Raw genomic sequence first — 22,830 nt, forward strand, 5'->3', positions numbered from 1 at the left:
GATTTTTAATTGAAATCAAAAGCTCTACAGGCTATGATTGCAGGACATCTAAATTAACTTATGTGCCAGACAATGACCTTTCACGAAGAATTTTTCTTTCACAGTACAGTTCATAAAAACTAGAAAAGTAAAGAGGAACTTCAACTCTTATAATCTAGACTTATCTCCATTTCAAATAAAACTCTTCTTTCCCCACCTGCAAGTAAGAGCAGGGTTCTGCTTTCAGGCTTACCTTCCTCTGGGGTTACTGACCTCCTGAGTCGGCACTTCCAAGCCTTGGGAACTGAAATCGGCTGTCTGTACCTTCGACTATAGTGGTAGCGCGCACTCACAGTGCCAAAGGGTGGGGAGCCTGCAGTAAACATGCTGGGCTCTCAGGACAGCCTGAGAAGGAAGAATGTAGGGAGAGGACGTGCGTCCTCTGCTCCATCACAGGAGCAACTGGTACAATGCCACCTGGGAAGAGACTGCCAAGCAGCGGTGAGTCAACCTTCCGTATGCACCGTGGGTCAGACAGGTTTCACCACTTCACCAGCATATTAATGATAAAACTTTATAAATAGCAATGATATTCTTGAAGAGCTTCCTTTTATTTTTTCCTCTTTCAGGAGATGGGAGAGATCATCTCTTTTATAAAAGATGTTTTCAGCTAAACATAGAACTTAAAATAATTTTGTACTTTCACATTTTGAAACATCTCTCAAAACTAAGCTGTGTTTTTCTAAAAAACAATATTTCTACTATATCTACCCTCAGCATGTGTTAGGAATTTTATTTTCAGATTTAGAAAGACAATCTCCATCCATGCTCTCCTAGGATGACCTCCATCATTGCATTCAGCCTTGGATATAAACCCTAAATGTGAAAAATCACTGTATAATTATCCTAATGAGACTTTGTGTTTATATTGTGTCTTTTATCTAAAGAGCTCAAAGCATTTTGCCAACATGATCTTATTAAACATCACAACACCCCACTCAGGAATGTGACGTTAAGGATTATTATTATCAATTTTAACAGGTGGGGGAAACAAGAGATCAGCAATTAAGTGACTCAATTTGAGGTCACAATGCTAACTGAAGGCACAGTTTGATTCAGGACTCTGACCTCTAATTCTAAGGACATATACAACTGACCGAGAGCTTCAAGTTAGAGGAGAATTGTTTTGTATTTCTCACAAAGAATCTGTTCTTTTGCTCTAAGTCTTTAAAGAACATTTTTTTAAAAAAGGCAGATAAAAATATTTTATGCTTGCAATTTATGGCACACCTGCTAAAGATAGCACAAGTGCTAACTCTACTCACTGTATTTTCCGCCTTACCTTTCCCAAGGGCCACCACCATCTTCTGTGTTATGAGTCAGACCACAGACTGTGCTCATACTGTGTATACAGGGTGGTTAGCCAGGATGCTTTTCCATGCACCAGGAGGAAAAAAAAGATTTTCAAAGTTGATCATCTTGTGCATGTTCATTGGGGAACACTAATCAATTTGGAATTGAATGATCCAAAAATGAAAAAAAAATTCTCATATGTCAAGAGCTTTGTAATGTTTTGAACAACCAATAAAAAAAAAGAAAAGAAAAAAAATTCTCAAGTTCCCTCCCTTAGAGATTACTATTGTTTTATGAGGGGTGTATAAACATATCCATGTAGTGAGAGAAACATACAGCTCTCCAGGTTGATCTAACTGTCTTTTCATTTTCCAATATTTCTTGGTCATTATTCTTTGTTGGTTCATATATGGCTACATCATTTTTAAAAAATAGGTGACTACATACACATTTCATGGATATAGGTACAGGAATTTATGCAAATTTATTTTACCCATTCCTTCTTTATTGGATGCATCTTTTTCTCTTCTGTGAATTACAATGAACATCCTCATATATTTAACTTTATGTGTTTTTTTAAAGTATTTCTTTTTCATCTACTTCTCATTTTTGACAATCTCTAAGATTCTTGCTTCTGAAAATGTGTGGACAAACATCTGTTGCTCTATACACTGAGTTGCTTATAGTACTATGAGCCTACAGTCTGGGATGAAAATCAGGTCACCTCCTTCTTCCTATTACTTCAAGTAGAAATTTGGGCTTTTTCTGTAGGGTACATATACATATACATCTATATGTCCCCAGATATGTGAACTGGAGAACATTCTACATGGGACAGATGGAAGGATGGCTTGAAGATATTATAAGAAGAACAGTATATAAAACCAACCATCTATGATTTACAGTCCACTTTCTCCAAAGGCTTAGTTCAACAACAACAAAAGTTAACTTGCCCTTTGTCAATAAGCAGAGTCTACTTTGTATTTTGGCTCCCTCAGGCCACATGGGAGACTAAGGGGGCATATTCAATTCAATGCCAATATTGTTTGCAATGTTCTGGACTGTCTATAGATCAAAGCTCAACGGAAGTACCATATTCTCTCATCTCCAGTAGAGTTTGCCACAGTATCACATTTATTTTCCCATGATATAAAAGTGGAGATCCTCTATTATCTCACTTCCCAATAACAACATTGCTGACAAGAATTATTTCTCAGTTTTAAGAACCTAAGAAGCAAAACAAATAGAGTTAGGGCCACAAGAAAAATATCTAGAATATAACTAGGTCTTCATCATTGTTTTTCCTATTAATTAATTGGTTTAGGTACTTACTAAACATTTACTTCAAACAGTGTGGATGAGGCACAATCTCTGATTTCAAGAGGCTGATGGTGCAGTCAGAGCAGTGGACTAAGGAATCCACAAATGAGGAACAACAACCCCTAAGCACCAGAGGATTCCTAGGAATTATCACCACTAACCAAACAGTGAAACAAATCCTCCCTTGCTGGCAGGATGAAGCACTATGTTCTTAGTCAGCTGAAGCCTAAAAGATTTTGAAAACCCTAAGCTACACTCACCCCAAACAACTAAGTCAAGGGGACTTATTTGTGCTCATGATACTCTAATTCTATTAGTTTTTATTCTTCCTTAAAACATTCTTGTGCTTTCTGAGCTCAAGTAACTATGTAATTGCACTTTGAAATAAAAATTTGCCATAGTGGGAAAGTAAGGTAGTTCAGAATTGGCTTCATAAAATTAATACTGATTCTAGGAAGTATACATCAGACTCACCCTTTCAATGCTTAGCCCCCAGTAAATTTCATGCATGCCCTCTACGTGCCTTGAGTGTATAAAATACAACAAAATAAACAACCAGGCTGATATCCTGACATTGCCTTCTAAACAGTCCCACTGGATGATGCAGCGATATTCACATCTAAGGGCTGCTGGTGACCCGTGCAATGTGAGAGAACAGTCTTGGTGCCTGTGTCAAAGCTGTGAATGCCAAGCTGAACCATGCTGGCCTATCTACTCTGAGCTTGTTTCTACAAAGAGCTAAGAGTCAGGGTCTTTGTTCAGAGGGCTGCTATGTCCTTGCTTCATAATCCGACAGGAGAGGAAACTGGTTATATTTCTTATATGTAGGAACAGTGGGAGATTGGCACAGTGCAGAGTCAAGTACTAACGTTAATTTAGCATGTACCAGGTGCCAGACATTGAGGTAAAAGCTATTACATAGCTATGTCTCTATCCATCCTCATAATCACCTGCTAAGTAATTACTCATAGTTATAATTAATGCCTCATAAATGAACAGACAGTCCACGAGAGCTTAAATAGTTTGGCTACATTCAAATGGGTTTATGGCATATCCATATTCTTATCACTGAAGCTCAAATTTTAGAATTATTTAGAATCCCTTTCTTTCCTTCAGTTGCAGATTATCAAGCCCTGGATCTATTTGTACAATGGTTTTCATATCCTTCACTTTCTTACCAGCCCCCATTTGAGTTCTCAATTGCAACAATCACAAATTGACCTTCTTTTTTCTAAACTCTTGCCACTGTTCACTCTGCTGTCTGGTTACTCTTTCTGAACCAAGGTTGGGGACATCACTTCTCTGCTCAAAGGCCTTCCCTGGCTTTTCATCATCTATCGGATTAAGTAAACATCCCTGAACCTGGCATCCAGGTCCTCTGCACTGTTAGTGTATGTCCTTGATTCAATCCTGCCTGTGACTTAACACATGGCACACAGCTGAGCCTCTCTCCATATGGCCATGGTTCCCAAAAGTAGTGTTATAACACATTAAGTACTAAATTAATTTTCATGGGTCAAATAACAAGGCCTAGACTCTGTTTAGCCCTAAACCAAGCATATCCAGAAAAGGAAACCCTGAAAGTAGTAGGTGGGGGGTAGATGATATGGAAAGGGTTGTTGGTCAGACAGACCTAGTGCTTTGGGATGGGAGGTGTTTTAACAGAAACTTAGACTTCCCAGAAGGGTATGTTCCTGTCATGATTCTTCAGCCCAATAGCAACACATCATTTCCTTTGTTTGGTGTCTTGGCCCCATTGAGAAGAGTTAGTTTTAACTCTTTATGTTTCAAATGACAGAAATCTAACCAAACTGGCTTCAGTAAAATGGAATTCAGGAGCTCATTTAACCCAAAGGTCCAGGATTATGGACATGGTTCAATCCAGGTGCTCAAACGCTATCATAAGGCGTCTCTCTGCACCTCTTGATTCTACCTTCCCCTTGTGGGGTCAGGATGGTCATTACAGCCTCATTACCCATTTAGCTTGGTAAACAGTTATTAAAGAAGTGTGCCAACTGGTCCAGCAAAAGAGTGGGCAGTAACTCTTCAAAGCTTAACTTGGAAAATGTGCCCATCCCTGAGCCTGTCACAGTGATCAGGTGATATAAATTTGCATTGGCCACCTGTGTCACATGATCACCTCTAGTTCCAGAGACTAGCTTCATTCTAACCACACAAAGAGATAAGAGTGCGATGCAAATCCTCAAAGAAAAAGAGGGGTGCTAGCATCAGAAAAAAGGAGAAATAAATGTGGCGTGGGTAAAAGAAAACATAGGCATTCACTGTGGAAAAGTTCTAAAACATAAAAATGAGGTGGAAGTGGTCAATTTTTTGCTATGCTGGTTATAGTACTGTGCCATTCACCACTTCTGACCATGTATGTCACCCACCTGTGCTTATCAGAAATGTTGCCCATGTCCCCACCATTAAGCAGAATGTATGGGGTCTTCTTTTTGGATTACTGCTTGGGATTGAGCATTGGAATTTCTTTAAAGTTCTCTTAGTTGGTCATGATGTGTATGCAGCCAGGGTTGAGAATCAAGGGAATAGAAAACAGTTTTTCTTTACCATCAACACATAAAATAAAATATTGCTTTAATCTTATAGCATCTATTTTGTCTAACTTAGTAATATATATATATATATATATATATATATATATACATACATATATATTAGTTGTAGTTGGACACAATATCTTTATTTTTATGTGGTACTCAGGATTGAACCCAGTGCCTCACACATGTGAGGTGAGCGGTCTACCACTGAGCTACAGTCCCAGCACTAATATGTGTTCTTCTAAAAGAGGAATCTAAGAAGGTTGTTTTTATTTTCAAAAACTGACCCACAAAATTTGGAAAGAGAAGGAGTAAAAATCCATAAACCAAAACTCAAGAGGATCAAGGACCTAGGTATAAGACCCTGTGCTACTAGAAGAAAAAGTAGGCCCAAATCTCCATCGTGTCAGTTTAGAAACTGAATTCCTCAACAGGACTTCTAAAAGCGCAAGAAGTAAAACCAAGAATCAATAAAAGAGATGGTATCAAACTAAAAGCTTCTTCACAACAAAGGAAACAATCAAAAACATGAATAGAGAGCATATATAACGGAAGAAAATCTTTGCCACCGACACCTAAGATAGAGTATTAATCTCTGGGTTATATAAAGAACTCAAAAAACATAACACCATAAAACAAGTAATCCAATCAATAAATGGGCAAAGGAACTGAACAGATACTTCACAGAAGAAGAAATACAATGGTTAACAAATATATGAAAAAATATTCAATATAACTAGCAATCAGAGAAACACAAATTAAAACTACATTGAGATTTCATCTCACTCCAGTCAGAATAGCAATGATCAAGAACACAAATAACAATAAATGTTGGCAAGAATGTGGGGGAAAAGGTTCACTCATACATTGCTGGTAGGATTGCAAATTGGTGCAACCATTCTGGAAAGCAGTATAGAGATTCCTCAGAAAACTTGAAATGGAACCACCAAGTGACCTAGTTATCCCACTCCTCGACATATACCCAAAGGACTAAAAATCAGCATGCTATGTAGTAACACGGTCACATCAATGTTCATAGCAGCTCAATTCATGATAGCTAATCTATGGAATCAACCTAGGTACCCTTCAACAGATGACTGGATAAATGTGGTACACACACATAATGGAATGTTACTCAGCCATAAAGAAGTATGATATTATGACATTTGCTGGTAAATGGATGGAACTGGAGGCTATCATGCTAAGCGAAATAAGCCAATCCCAAAAAACCAAAGGCCGAATATTCTTTCTGATATGCAGATGTTGACACAATAGGTATGGGTAGGGGGTTCCATTGGATTGGAGGGAGGTGGTATAGGGAAGAGGAGGAGGATGGGAATGGGAAATACAGTAGAATGAACCAGACGTAACTTGCTTATGTTCATATATGAATACATGACCTGTGTAACTCCACATCAGTACAACCACAAGAATGGGAAGTTATATTCCATGTATGTATGATATGTCAAAATGCATTCTACTGTCATGTGTAACTAAAAAGAACAAATAAAAAAATCCATAAATCAGACACTGGATGCCACAGCATTCTTTCATTCCCTGTATTACATTCTTTGCACAGGATTAATTAACACTAATTTTTTAAAAAAGGGGAGGAGATTTGTTTTTATTTTTCTTCACTTTTTTTTTTAATTTGGAAGGTCACAGAGACTTGCTTGCCATAAGGACAACTCTTTAAGACACAATGTGTCACTGTCTTTTGCTGGGGCCTTGAAGTCTTTGACATCAGCAGACACTCAATGAGGTTCTTCCCTGGGATACATGAAAACCCTTTGCAAGCCCACTGCCCCCCTATTGTGAAATTCTGAAATAACTGAAAGGGACAGAATTTCTCCTTATCACCCCTTTCTCAAAAAATAGCATGATATCTTATAATAAGATTATATCCAGGGAGGGCTCATGATGCAGTCAAACACAGAAGCTGATCCCTGTCCAGTTCCCACTAGCTGTGAGCAATCAGCGAAGAAGGTCACCTTTCATCCTCTATACACTGGAGGAAACAACCTCTCTCAAAATCTCTGGTAAGGTTTGGAGATAATACATAGAAAGTTCTGACACCTAGTAACCTGTAAATAAATGTTAGCTATTATCATCTGGTAAAATAATTTTGTTTTAAAATTTGGTCTTGAAGATTAGTTTTAACTCCAGAAAATTAGACTCTTCCTGGATTGCAAGTGCCAAAGCACTCAAACAGTACCTATGAATACTTAGTTACTTAAAGGAAATATCTAGTGGGGTTTACAAATTGTGGTTTGGCTTTTCAAATATGGATATCTGGATCACAGCTTTAAAAGGCAAATTTTATATGGTGAATTTTTTGTAAAAGTACACACATCTCCAGTGACTGAGGACGTCTTATTTTCATGCAAGTTCGTACAGAAAGAATTTCGGTATTATGCTTCTAAACCCCTAAATGTTTAACTTCCTAAGCATGATTGATTGGCTATTTACAGACCATTTTAAAAATGCCAAATTTCCCATTGAAAACCATCTCTTTTAATGATTAAATGCTATTCTTTGCAATAAGTCACTCAGTTGAAACAGTGGCTTCTAAAAATCTAAATACAAGCTGATGATGATAATACCGACCTCACAGTGCAGTTGTGAAAAACAAATAAGATTATACAGATGAAAGGGCTTCGCAAATGACAGAGCAATGTGTAAACGTGAAACTTCTGCAGGTGTAGCTGCCATTTCACACACTGTAGTTGTTGACCACAAGGAGTTTTCCCTGGTCAGGAGCAATGTACATCCTCATCAGAGACCCAGTGTATTATTAAGCACCGTGTACAGAGACACAGAATGTTCTCCTGAACTCTGGAGGAATACACAGGCAATGTGACTAAGGAAGTGTCACCAAGATGGGGACAGGATGCCAGGTGAATGGGAAGGAAGCTGAAGGGCATGGTGGGCAGTTCAGCAAAGCAGCACGCAGTGCTCAGAAAAATGTGGAGCCTTGAGGCACACAGTTTGTGCAGGGAAGCAGCCTGTGAGATAAGAGCTGATAGCAAGGTGGAGCACATAGATGGTGGGGAGTCGGGGCCTCTAATGTCCAAAGATTTGAGAGAGACCAACTCTACATCTACTCTCATTACTCAGGAGTACCTCCAAAACTCACTGAAGAAGTGTCATAGCTTTAGCTGAGGGTTCTTAGCACTTCGGCTTTTTTCTGCAGGAAATGTGTTGAAATGAAAGAGCCGTGAATCCTGGCAGCAAGCCTGGATCGAACCGAACCCGAATAAAAGGGCAATGCAGGCTGCAGGCAGGTTGGAGCAGAAACCAAGGAAAGGGAGGAAGGCAAATTACTGCCCTGGCCAACATGCAGGAGCATGAAACCTGAACTCCTCTGGATCCGCCTTCTCAGTGAGTCCTCTGGCCCTGAAACCTGGGGAAGGAAAACTGATACCCGTAAATAACTGTGGCTGTGTCACTGCAATGTGGGACAGACGCTACATGTTGATTAAAGGCAAGGTGATTCCTGACAAAGAAAGAACTGTGGTTGCGAGGTCTGCAGAGAGTTTGCAAGATGCCATCATGGTGCTATGTGGGAGTTAGAGAAAACTGCAAGAGGCATGTTGCAAAAAGCCATGTTGAGCTCCTACTGTTTTCCAGGCACTGTATTAGGAGCTGGCTGGCTGGGGAAGTGATGAATGAGACAGTCCTGTTGACAAGGATTGAGGAAGAGGTTTCACATCTTAGGTTCCTTCCAACGGAGAGGTGGTCGGGGCCAGTCTGTTTCCCTTCAAGAAAATCATCTCAAAAAGGATCACATGGGGGCTGGGGATGTGGTTCAAGTGGTAGCGCACTTGCCTGGCATGTGCAGGGCACTGGGTTCGATCCTCAGCACCACATAAAAATAAAATAAAGATGTTGTGTCTACCGAAAACTAAAAAATAAATATTAAAAAATTCTCTCTCTCTTTCTCTCTCTCTCTCTCTCTCTCTCTCTCCCCCCCCACTCTCCCTCTCCCTCTCTTTCTCCTCCTCTCTCTTTAAAAAAAAAAAAGGATCACATAGTTGCCTGGATCATCATTAATCAACCACAGATTCTCTTGCTCAATAAATTTCAGAATAAGAACCACTCAAATAAGTAATGCTATGGCTAATGTTCCCCCAGGATCATATTAGGTCCTGAGACCCTCTAACAAACTGGATTCTGACCAGGCAGAGACCTCTCACTTAACCACTGTCTCAAGAAATGGACAAGAATTAATATGTTAACAGGTGAGCCTAGATCTAACAAAGAGATACTATTACTAATTGAAATACAAGTATAATTGCCATTTTTTTTTTTGGTACCAGAGATTGAATCCGGGGGCACTTAACCACTGAGCCATAGCCCCAGCCCTTTTTATATTTTATTTAGAGACAGGGTCTCTCTGAGTTTCTTAGGACCTTGCTAAGTTGCTGAGGCTGGCTTTGAACTCTTGATCCTTCTGCCTCAGCTTCCTGAGCCACTGGCATTACAGGTGTGCATCACCACACCCAGCTAGTAACCTACTTTATAAACTGAAAACTCAATAAAGATTTTTTCACACACTGATGAAACTTTTAAGATAGAAACCAAATCTGAAAGTGTCCTAAAGCTACTCAACTAGTATAACAGTTAAAATACAAATATTTTCAGGTCAAACCCAACTCCATCCCAAGTGAATCTCCTACTTGGATTGTGGGCTGTGAAACACCCTCTGGGGTGTAGGCTGTGCTGAAACTTAGAGACAATTTCAGGGGTGTTGCATGGAGCAATGGTTTTAAGGACACCAAAGTCACATCCACTTGCCATGTCTGGAGAATGAGAGGACACATATCCAAGACCCTATTCCAGGTCTCCCTGAGGAACTCCTGAGTAGGAGAAAGGGAAGTGAGGATGGGGCAGTGGCTGTGCTTCTGAGGCTCTCACACCTCTGCCTCTCTACAGGATATGGAGAGAGAGGGGAGGAAGGAGCAGCAACAGGACAGGAGAGCGAGAGACAGAGAGCAGACCATGCAGAATGTCCAGACATGGAGGCCCACCAGGAGACAAGAAGAAAAGGGAGTAAGGGCTGGAAGGGAAGCAAGGAATGAGGCAGGAGGAAGAAGGAAGAGGAGAGAGCTCAAGAGAAGTAGAAAGGAGAAGCAGAGGTGAACAACTTGTCCTGGAAAGAAAATTAAAAAAAAAAAAATGGAGCAAACAACCATAATTTCTAACATCCTCAGAGGGAGGCAATGAGAAGCTGGTAAATTAAAAGTTTGGTCATGGTGCTGCTTAGACCAGAAGGTCAATAAAGGCTCTGACTCTGGTCTGCTGACTCTTATAGGACTCCCCAGCTCCCCAGCCACTCTTTGGACTCTGATCACCTGTCATTTGCTCAACAAAAACAATCTTTCCATCTCCCATAAGAAGAATTTGTATTCACATGACATTTCAGAGTCCATTTGTAAAAAGCCTCACCAAAGGCATCCGTCATTATCCTGAGGATGAGACAACATGATATTTTATGTAAAGAGATATTTTAAGGCCCATTAACATAACTCTCAGGGAAAACAGCAATTAGGCAACACTACCATGTGATTACCTACCAGAATCTGGAGATGAGAAATGAAATCACTCAGTGAAATCTACAAATGGTAGGTTATAAACAAGTGTCTTAAATATAAAAATTTTATTGTGTAATTTTTTTCCAAAAGGGGTAAACCACCAAACTTAAATAAATCTGGAGCTGAAAGAGCAGTGGGCATGAATAGCCATGGTGAGATTACCAAAACACTGCTGAATCTGGGTGTCTTTTAGAGCTGTCGGCACCTGCGCTCTCCTCATCTGCAAATTGAAATTCTTCTTATTTCTAACATACCTTTCAACTGACAGTTTAAACTGGCGTTTTCTGATGTCTACTTCATGGTATGCCCTGTGCCAGACACCCCCATATGTATGACTTCAGAGAGTCTCACAGACGTCTACTGTGGTAGGTGTGATTACCCCAATTCCACAGAAGGGAGACTGAAGCCAGAGGTGGTTCAGGTCACAGAGTTGGTTACTAGAGCCAAGACATGAACCCAGGGCTCTGACTGTGCGTCTGACATAATTTATAAAATACCAGACTGATTCCATTGTTTATACCTCTGACGAGAAAGGAGCAGATTAGCATCTAGATAGGCAGGATGCTGGAATGTAAAGATTATCTTTTTATTCATCTATGAGCATGTCAAATATTTCGCAATAAAAATATGTATGGGATACTGGTATAGGGAATTATGTTCCTCCAAAATTCCTACATTGAAGCCTAAACCTCCAGTACTTCAGAATGTGATCATTTTTTGGAGATAGAGCTTTTAAAGAAGTAATCAAGTTGTAATGAGGTCTTTAGAGTGGGCCTGAATCCAGTCTGACTCGTGTCCTTACAATAAGAGGAGACTGAGGTTGACCGAGACTCCAGGGGCACATGTACTCAGGAGGATGATGGTGTGAGAAGGCACCAGAGGGGCCTCAGAGGATGCTAACCCTGTGGCCTCTTGATCCTGGACTTCCAGCCTCTGTAACAGTGAGGAAATAAATCCTGTTGTTTAAGATGCCCCTCCGTGGTATTCTGTCATGGCAGCTCTAGCGGACGACTACAAGTACCTACAATGTTCCAGGCTCCGTGCTGACTGCTATGAATGTGATGAGTCCCTTTTCTCAGGAGGTGGCAGTTTTGTTGGAGCCACTGGAAATAAACAGGCAGGAAGAATGTGGCAAGTTTAGTGCTTAAAGGGACGAGTAGAGAGTGCCATGCAATATGTAGGAAGACTATGTGATCTGATACTTGATATGTACACCACAGGGATGTCTGGAAACGTTTTAAGGGAAATACTATCTAAGCAGTGATTTAGAGAGTTCTGTCCCATATGCCTGGAAGAGCCTCCAATTTCCATTGACCAAATATCTTTCCAGTCTTGATCCCTCTATGCCAGTCATGTAAGACTGCTCTGCTGGCATTTTGTTTCTATGCCTGTTATTTATAGTAACTATGATAACATAAGAAACTCATCATGTTGGGAAGACTATACAGAACCCAAAACATGGCCCTACCTGTGAATAAAAGTGTACATACATTTCAAACACTAAACATGTAAACATGCTTCAAATTCTTAAGTCTGGGAATCAGTTTTATGAAACTACTTTGAAATGTCAACAAATATTTAGATAAAAGTTGTGAACTGTACAGTAGTTTATGCTAACAAAGATTAACACAATCCAAGAAAGCAATAAGAAGCTTTTTAAAATTATGATGAGGGGCTGGGGATGTGGCTCAAGCGGTAACGCATTCGCCTGGCATGCGTGGGGCACTGGGTTCGATCCTCAGCACCACATAAAAATAAAATAAAGATGTTGTGTCCACCGAAAACTAAAAAATAAATATAAAAAAATTCTCTCTCTCTCTCTCTCTTAAAATAAATTATGATGAATTTAAACACTAGAATATATACAAACATTAGAATTGATTTTAAGTAATTTTGACAAGATGAAAATGCTGGTCTATTACATAAAGCAATTTTATTAATATTTATTTTAAAAATCTAAATTATTAAGTGGTAACTTCAGATTTTTAGGATTTCAAGTAGTTTTTATGCATATGTTTATAAAGAATAACTTCTGAGTCTCCAATGTGCATACAAGGCCACACTATACTCTTCCAGTTTTAGAGTCAAAAATACCCACTCTGTCTTATATTTGAATCTCATAATTTAAAAAATTTGCACTGAATAATCAAGATATGAGTCTGGGCTCTATCTCTGACTAGCTGAGCTCTTTTAGAGTTTACTTGTATCCTGGGCCTCAGTTTCTTCATATGTAAAACCAACAGTGATGCCTGTCATGGCGGTCATGCCTGATGGGAGGATCCAGCAGAAATGTCTGTGAAAGTGCACTGCAAACCATAAAGAGCTGTATTAACACGAGAGTGAGTGTGCTTATTATTTTTATTGGTTTTACTGGCACTCTTCCTGAACAAGTCAGTGTCGGCTGAACATGGAAACAAGTTTTGAAAAAAACTCTCTATGACTAGTCACCAATATATTTGCTCATTGTGTATCAGTGTGGTTTGGACCACTTTGGGGTGGGCTCTTGTGGGGCAGGGATCACATCTCATAAACTGTGAATGTACTATGCCATGCCAAGAGCTTCCCTCAGGGAGTATCTTTCACAAACACCACTACCCATGGAGAGGTTCCTAGAGACAGAAAATGACGTCACTGTAGGCCACCAGCCTGAGCAGACAAAGGACAAGCATCAGGAAATTAAAGAAGATGGCAGGTCAGAGCACTAGACAAGGGCAGAGTGAAAAAGGTAGTCAACACTTACTAAGTAGATGCCCTCGGGGGTGATCTCGCTCAAGTGACTGAAACACTCACACCTTGCCATTACATGCTATTTAAATAGATGCGAGAAAAACACTCCAAGAGCCCTGCAGAAAGCAGTGATCAGATAGTATGCAGCACTACTTTCCCACACCTGCCTTGACCCTCTCTATATGAAAGGAAAACAAAGATAAAGGCAACCAAGGCCTAGGAAGTGCCCTGAAGTAACCTCTGCCTTCCTCCCCATCCAGGGCCATCTTTCAGGTGAACGACCTGAAACAGTATTTTCCATAGCTAATCAAGATCTGAGTCTGGGCTCTATCTCTGACTAGCTGAGCTCTTTTGGAGGTTACTTCTATCCTGGGCCTCAGCTGGATCAGAAGAGTCAAGAATTTCCTTTTCCTTCCATCTGCGCCAGTAACTGTCCAACTCTTGAACGTGTCCATTTTTTCCTCTTTCCCTCCTTCTTTCCTGACCATAAATGCTAGTCTCAATTCTGACTGTATGAAATATGAGCAGTGGGATATTTTTAATATGACAGCTCTTCTCCTAATCTACACTACAGCTTCAGCATTTCTAAAACTGTACATCTCCCTCCTGCTCTCTTCCATACTCACACAGGAGATCTGGCCTCCTGGGACTCTGTCTTGATCCACTGGGGTCTCCCCCTGAACTAAAGGAGAAAGAACTGGCTGTCATTTCCCAGACCTCAGCTCACAGGCTTCAGGTAAGAAGATGCCACCTTTGTAAAAACTTGATGCTGGAAGATATGAACTGTTCACAACAATCTCCAGTCACCTCCTACTCCAAGGGACTATTTCTTCTACTTTGCTGCTACCTCTGCGATTATTAAACTTCCATTTGTAAAGACTAAATAAATAAATGAATAAATACTGGGTGCCAAAAGGAGACATTATATTTCTTCCTAATGTGCCCACATTATGTCATTTAGAAAAGGAACCTCAGACCAGAACTGGCACGACACGAGGTAGAGCTCTGTGGGCCATAGATAAGTGCCAGCCATTTGCTGTATCACTATTATAAGCATATGTGACACCCAGGACTCTCACCATGCCTAAGAACAGAGGGAAGTATGGCAACAGGAACATCCAAGCCTGCAGCTTCCCAGCCTGTCGTTCTTCTTGGTGTGGCCTTAACCTAAAAGGAACTTTGAGGGCCCTGATGATTTGTTTCCTAGGCATACTTTCAATTTCCTTTGCTAATGGCATACATTACAGGCACTTGAACTCTTCCACCACTGTTTCCAACCCCAGCCTCCCCCCTGAGACCTGCCTGGGCTTGTCTCTTAACCACACCCTTGGGGCATCTCCACAAGGATCCAACCTGGAGGAGCACAGAGGGGCTGTCAGTCTATGAGCACATAACCCCCTCTACTGGGCAAAACATGAGACACAAACACATCTGGAAAAGGGTCGCAGAATTCTAAAACATAAAGGGACGACTACACCTCATTGCCCTCTCACTGTAGGCAAGAAAGCTGAGGCCCACAGGAGGGCCAGGAGTCACGGACTCACAAAGGGAGATGGATGAAGAGCATCACATCTCTCAGCCTCCCATGTCAAGCACCATCATCACATGGAACTGTGTGTCCTTCCACAGTTTAGCGCACCAGCAAGAGGATTCGGCACCTGAGTTCCTGGGAGTCTTGGTTATGAGTTAAAACCCTCTCCAGGTACATCCATCAGCAAAGCAGCAGTGTTGTATGTCAGAACCACATGCTGGAGTCAGGAGCTGGTCTAGTCCTGGTTCCAGCACCCGCAGCCTTCGTGAGTCTAGGCAAGATGGGGTCTCTGGGCTTTCATTTCCTCTCTGTGAGTAAAGGATCTAGAGTATGTGGTCTCAAAGGGGTCTCACAGTTAGAAACCCATGTGGCCTATGAGCACAGTCAGCTTCCCATCTGTACGTGACTGTAAGTGACGGGGCCTAAGAGCACCACAGTCACAGCACTGCAGAGGAACAAGCACGAACTGGAATGCTGTGTCCTCATCCTGGCTCTGAGACTAATGAGCCCCTTGGCCATAGAAGAGTCAGTTCCTCTCTCTGGAACTCTGGCTTAGGAACAGAGATGAGGCTGGAAAGTCTTCCCAAAATATATAAAATCATGAGTAATGATAACTGTGAGTACTGATGCTCTCTTTAAAGGATCTAAACAGCCACAAGGACAAGCTAGTGCACCTACAAGATAAAGTATGGAGTATTAACCTCTCTACTGACAAACTATTTGCTCAGGGTTCAGAAGAACATAACAGAATGTGCTTACTTCCACCCCTTGTTATAGGTGAGATGTGTGCCCAGGGCACTGCCATCAAGCTACAAAGCCCTGTGGACCATGCCAGAAAACAGCTAGAAAACCTCTGCCTCCTATGAAATGATAAGTAATCCTAACAAATTTAAAAATCAGATAATTAATCCCAGTGATTTTCAGAGCTGATGCAAAATTTAAAAGAAGAGACAAAATATGGTAAGGATGCCACTGGATGGCTCACAGATGGCTCAAGAAGCAATGGAACAAGGGGTTCCTGAACTAAAAGTTCCACCTCACCCCACCACAAATTACCCAGTAAAAGTAATCTAAATAAAAAGAGGGTGCTTTTCAATCAAATGCAGTTTCAAAGCAAGTTCCCCATCTGGCTGCATCGATACCCCACTTTGCACCAGGCTGCAGGCTGCAGCTGTCCAGTCATTCTGGATCTGCCATAAACACAAGGGGAAACAGCAGTGGATTGTGACAGCTTCAACACAAGGTCAAGTGCAAGAGCACTGGATGGAGAGGAAATGAGAAAACTGAGACCCTATCAGAGAGGCTTAACCCCCATGAGATTCACCTCTTCTGAAATATTTAAAAATACATTTGAGTCACAATGTTTTGCCACAAAAATAAAGGAAGCCTACATATGGAAAATTTTGTTCCTCAAGGAAAATTCCTCAAGGAATTTTTTAAGTGTTAAAATTCAAATGAAGTTGCTGTTTGACTTGCACACCAAGACTAATAAGCACTTCAAATGTTCTGAGACCTTGTCCCAGAAGGTTTGCTATATAAATAATCTTTTCAACAGGGTCAGTATAAGAGTCTTTAGAACCTCACCCCCTCTCTTAAGTCCTCTTTTGTAAAGACAAGTCCCTGAAAATAATGAGAATATCTATTTTAAACTTATATGCAAACTGAACAACAGCAGGGAGATTTCAAAGTAGATAAGTCTCAGCACAGAGTAGCCCAGTCAGAGAGGAGGAGAGGGTTGCTGTGTACAATGCTTACTCCAGAGCAGATGGCTTTGTGGTAACAGGGGTCTTCACAGCGTGGAGCAAAGGGGCAGACAGGTGACTTAAGGTCAGTCTTCCCCCCGCCATTTCTTTAGCAAGTTGCCCTCTGACTTGCTTCCTACTCAAGCAGAGATGACTTTATCTCTCAAAGATAGGGTGGTTAAGAGTCTCACAAAAAGTACAAGATCTTGAAGAGGCTTAAATCTCTTGAGAGAATATGAAGAATACACATTTTTATGCATATATACCACCTACTCACAAGAAGAGAAGCATAAGTAGAAACAGTGACAGAAAGAAGTGTTTGGAGACAGCTTCAAATTGAAAAGTAAGCTTCAGCTCCTAGGTCTGTGAAAGAGTTCTTACACTCTGCTTCCCAATATTATAATATACTTCAGGTTGAAAATATCCAAGCAAGTGCTTTTCTTGGCAAAAGATGTTATAGCTATTTCTTTCTGAAAACTGAGGCAAAGGTCGCAGTAAGGGTTCCATAGAGTTTGACTCTCAAATATATCATTAATCTCAACAATTCATGCTGGTCAGTATTACCTATTGCTTTCTTTTCTAGTTTTTATCATCTGTTTAAAATACATTTTATTTGCTTTGTTGGATGCAGGTCCCTTAATCCTTTCTGGAACAAACCAAGTGAATTATACAAAAGCAAACAGAAATATACACACCGGCCTCACAGGGATTTTGTGAGAATCTGTTGACAGTGCATGTGAAACTTCTATGTAAGGTGCTCACAGAGGTCCCTGAGTTGGCCACTATTCTTTACAGCTATCTTCAGTCAATGCCACCCTGACTCTGTTCCAGGTTGCAGTGAGACCTTCACTTCTGTCACCAGATGCAGCAGGGTATCTCTTCCACATTTCTCTCTTCTACTTGAGAGTTTTAGCAGCATTTTGGAGTTCCCCCTGCCTGCCTTGAACGAGAGGGGTAGCTATATTTCTAAGGACAGGAAAAAAAAAACCTGCATGATTTTGAACTAACATAGTCTCCAAAGAGTGGATATGACAAGAATGAGCAATTAGGGCTGGGGATGTGGCTCAAGTGGTAGCGCGCTCACCTGGCATGCGTGCAGCCCGGGTTCAATCCTCAGCACCACATACAAACAAAGATGTTGTGTCCGCCGAAAACTAAATAAATAAATAAATATTAAAAAAAAAAAAAAAGAATGAGCAATTAAGCCCCAGATTGATGAGCCCAAAGAACAATGCTTAATGTTGTCACCAAGGAAGTGTCCTGGCAGCTACAATGTTCCCAAGAAAGATTCTTTTTAAAAGATTTTTGTTCAGATTCCATTCAAGAAATTACTTTTCCGTAGGCCCAAATCTTCACCATGCTGACTTAGGAACCAAATTCCTCAACTGAACTCCTAAAGCGCAAAAAGTAAAATCAAGAATTAAATGGGGGCATTGAGGTTGTGGCTTAGCAGTGGAGCACTTGCCTAGCATGTGTGGGGCCCTGGGTTCGATCCTCAACACCACTTAAAAAAATAAATAGATAAAATACAGATATTGTGTCCAACTACAACTAAAAAATAAATATTATTTTTTAAAAAGAATCAAATGAGATGATATCAAACTAAAAAGCTTCATCACAGCAAAGGAAAGAATGAAAACCATGAAGAGAAAGAGAGTATCAAATGGGAGAAAATCTTTTCCACCTGCACCTAAGATAGAACATTAATCTCTAGGGTATATAAAGAACTAAAAACCTTAACACCTAAAAAACCCAAACAACCCAATCAATAAACAGGCAAAAGAACTTAACAGACACTTCACAGAAGAAGAAATACGAACAGTCAACAAATATGTGAAAAAATGTTCAATATCACTAGCAATCAGAGAAATGCAAATTAAAACTACACTGAGATTTCATCTCACTCCAGTCAGAATGGCAATGATCAAGAATACAAGTAAAAATAAATGTTGGCCAGGATGTGGGGAGAAAGTACACTCATACATTGCTGGTAGAATGCAAATTGGTGTAACTATTCTGGAAAGTAGTATGGAAATTCCTCAGAAAACTTGGAATGGAACCACCATTTGATCCAGTTTCCCCACTCCTCAGCATATACCCAAAGGACTTAAATCAGTATACTATAGTGATGTAGCCACATTGATGTTCATAGCAGCTCAAATCACAATAGCTGAGCTATAGAACCAACCTAAGAATGGGGGCTGGGGTTGTAGCTCAGTGGTAGAGTGCCTGCCTAGCACATGTAAGGCAGTGGGTTTGATTCTCAGTACCACATAAAAATAAATAAATAAAACTAAGGTATTGTGTCCATCTACTAAAAAAAATTTTTAAAATAGATGAATGGATAAAGAAATGTGGTACATATACATAATGGAATATTACTCAGCCATAAAGAAGAACAAAATTATAGCATTTGCTGGTAAATGGATGGAACTGGAGACCATCATGCTAAGTGAAATAAGTGAATCNGACCGATCATGCTAAGTGAAATAAGTGAAGTCCCAAAAACCAAAGGGCTGAATGTGGTTCCATTCCAAGTGGATGCTGGACTGACGATAGGTGGTGGGGGGGGGTGTGGAGGGGTTCACCAGATTGGGCAGGGGTAATGGAGGGGAGAGAGAGGAGATGAGAATGGGAAAGTCAGACATAACCTTCCTATGTTCATATATGAATACACAATGAGTGTAACTCCACATCATGTACAACCACAAAAATGGGAAGCTAAACTCCAGGTATATATGATATGTCAAAATATTTCTACTGTCATATATAACTAAAAAAACAAAAATTTTTTAGAAAAAGAGTTACTTCTCCTCCCCAAAACGATCAACATATTTCCTTTCAACATACTATATGAAATGCTTGCACATTTCTTTTTTATAATTTGTCCTAAAAATTATAATTATAATTTTTTATAATTTGTAGTAATACATGGTAGTAGAATGCATTTTGACATATTATACATATATGGAATATAACATCTCATTCTTCTGGTTGTACATGTGGAATTACATTGGTCATGCAATCGTATCTGCATATAGGATAGCAATGTCCAAAGTCATTCTACTATCTTGCACATTTCTTTTTACTGGGGTAAGGCTTCTCTACATGATTCTGAGCCTTAGGGAAATTAGGAGAGTATCAGGCACTGCAGCTCTTTAAAGAGCCCTCCACCAATGGGGAAAGGGGAAATACTGGGGAATGATATTGGCCAAATTATACGGTTATATAATTATATTGTGTGGATGTACATATATATAACAACAGATCCCACCATTATGTACAATGACAGTTGTACTAATAAAAATATGGAAAAAATCAAATTAAATAGGGCTCAATGGATTGGCTCAATTCCGTGTCACCAGTGAACAAGAGACTGAAATTGCAGTTGGTCGGACCTAGGTTGACTCTGGGTGCTGCCACTCCTTAGCTCGGGGACCTGGGAAATTTAATTCACTTCTATGACTTTGAGTTTCTCCCTCTGTAAAGTGACAGTAATAATAACTATGGTGTAGTTCATGGTTCCAATGACATAGAATATTTATCAAGTGCTCAGTTCAGTACCTGGCACCTAAGAGGTGCTGCTCAATAAATGACTGCTGTTGTTGTCACCATCGGGTGTCAGCCAGAGGCCGCAGGCACGGCCTATTTATTATGGCAAGGGCAGAGCAAAGTCTATGTAGGAAAGAGAAGAGATGAAGGAACACGGGAAGAGAAATAAACAGGTGCTGTGCTGGGAAAGGCCTCCAGGAAGGGCTCAGTCAGTAGGAACAGTCATCGATTGCCACACTCCTGGGGATGAGATGCCTATCAGGAAGCCTACAGACGAGTGGGTTGAGATGCATCGCCAGCTCCTGGCCGCGGTGCTCTGCAGCTGCTGCTCTTTATGCTCACCAGCTACCTACTGCTCCATTCTCTTCCGTGTTGCCAATGGGATGTGGCCAAAGCAGGTGTCCATATATGGTCCCCACATGTCCTCCTCTGCCATCCCCTCTCCAAACACAGCCTGCGTGTCCCTCAGTGCCTCTCCCCAGTGAGACGCTGCCATTTTCTTGTCTCACCCTTCACAGTGGACACATGGAGGTTTGTACTAGCCTATCAATTCTGCATTTTCCTGGTTATTAGATAGCCCTCATCTTTCTAGAGGTGAGGAGACTATTGCTTCCCTTATGAAATGAGGTACATGGTTTTGAAATGCAGATTTGATGACTCTCTAGGGTTCTCTAGGTACGACAGCTATGAATGAGGGCTCCTATACCCACTCAGAATCAGAGTTCACACCATCACTGCAGGACCCCCTTGGCCTGAAGAGATGGGGGCCTTGCAGTGGCAGAGGCCAGAGAAAGGGTTCAGGGCACACGCCAGGAGCAGCACTGGTGGGTCTTTGTCAATTCTGATCTATGAGAAATAAGGACTCTCTGATTTCAAGTCTCTGGAGAGCTTCACGAAGTTCAGACCACATCTGCTCTGTGCAGATGCTGTGCCCTGGCTTCAGTCACCCCAGGACATGCTGCTGCATTTCACAGGTAAGAAGAACAAGACTCCAGGAAACTCACCACTCAAGACCATGGGGCTGGTGAGTGACAGAGCCAGGAGCAAAACCCAGGTCTTGGAGTCTCGGGCTTCTAAACTGGAAGCTTTCAGAAAATAAAAAATCAAGTATTTGTTTTATTTCTTTTGTTGAAGGATTCCTCCTTATTTTTCTAAAGCATTGTATAATTTCCAATTTTTTTGTAACGACTATTTTCAAACACACAAAAACAGACAACCACATAATAAAGCCATGCATACCAAATACCCCAACTCAATTATCAATTTCGCTACACTTGCTTCATCAAATCCTTCAATATTTGCACTAAGTATTTTAAAACTATTGCTTTGTTTAAGACCTTGCATTCTTTCACCTCTACTTACTACCCATGCACCCCTTTGGAAATACGGATAGTTTCTTACACCAGTGATTCTCTCCTTTCTTTCTGGGCCCACTCTAGAGTTTCTTATTCAGAAGGTTTGGGGTGGGGCTGGGAATGCTCATTTCTATAGTATCCCAAGAGATGCTGTTGAAGCTGGCAAGCGGCCACACTTGGAGAGATACTGTCCTTACATAATCACAATGCATTATCAAATGGCAAAAGGAAACCTAACAGTAAGTCCTTAGTATCATATAATACTAATATAAGGTCCACACTCAATTTCCCTAATTGTCTCGAAAATGCCATTTTATAGACAGCTTATTCCAAAATCTACACATTACATTTGCTTGCTATGCCTTTTAAGTTTCCTCTGTACTCTTTCCAGATAAATCAGTCTTCCTCTCCTCCCCAACCTGTCTCATTTAATACCTGACCTTCTTAAAGAAACCTAATCCCACATATATTTTTAAATAATACCTATTTTTAGACTGCTTAAAAATAATTCATGCCCTTTATGCTAAAGCACTCTGGAAACTTATGGATTCATTCCTCTTTTTTCCCTAAGAAAAGAAATTTTTTCTCAGATGCTTCATTAAGCCACATATCTGAGACCCATTTCTTGGTTATACTGAGTCATTTTATACACTCAGCCCTCTAAAAGCTAACATTTGTCCCGTGAAATGCCTGCAATCTGATGAGGAAATGATTTGGTTTTTAAATAATGAAGGATGCTATCTGCAGAGACTACTGTCTTGAAACCCGCATCTGTCTAAGCTACTCCAACCCCAGCAGTTCTGTCCGCAGTTCTGTGCGCAGCCCCTCTTCCCCGCCCCAAGGTGGCAGGGTGCCATCCTGACTTGTACCTGTGAGCTGAGGAAAAGCAAACAAGCTATTTAGGGATGAAATGTTATCTAGTGGATAAAAGTGATGAGAATTCACTTTAGGAAGCAGAATTCTTGGGAATCAATTCCAATTCCTGTGATCTAAAAAGCAGGGGTGGCATTTTAAGTTCCTAAATCATAGACGATAGATTAGACTTTCAAGAAAAGGGTCTATATTAACAAAATTACCTTCTCAGCAATAAAAGAATATTTACCTAATGGAGTTTTTTTT

The 22,830-nt window shown here is 40.6% G+C and overlaps 1 protein-coding gene across 6 annotated transcripts in view; it reads right to left on the reverse strand.

Moving 5' to 3' along the window:
• Fmn1 (formin 1) overlaps positions 1-22,830 on the reverse strand; it is a 399,662-nt gene that overhangs the window by 320,484 nt on the left and 56,348 nt on the right. Inside the window, exon 1 of one of the 6 annotated variants that reach the window (XM_048793079.1) lies at positions 233-419. The exons of the other annotated variants lie outside the window; for them this stretch is intronic. Coding sequence (XP_048649036.1) covers positions 233-365 — 133 coding nt within the window. The 5' untranslated portion in view covers positions 366-419. Of the gene's footprint in view, positions 1-232; positions 420-22,830 lie in introns of those variants that run through there. 6 annotated transcript variants of the gene reach the window in all.

This window comes from Marmota marmota, unplaced genomic scaffold (assembly GCF_001458135.2).
Source record: "Marmota marmota marmota unplaced genomic scaffold, marMar, whole genome shotgun sequence".
Classification (NCBI taxonomy): Eukaryota; Metazoa; Chordata; class Mammalia; order Rodentia; family Sciuridae; genus Marmota; species Marmota marmota.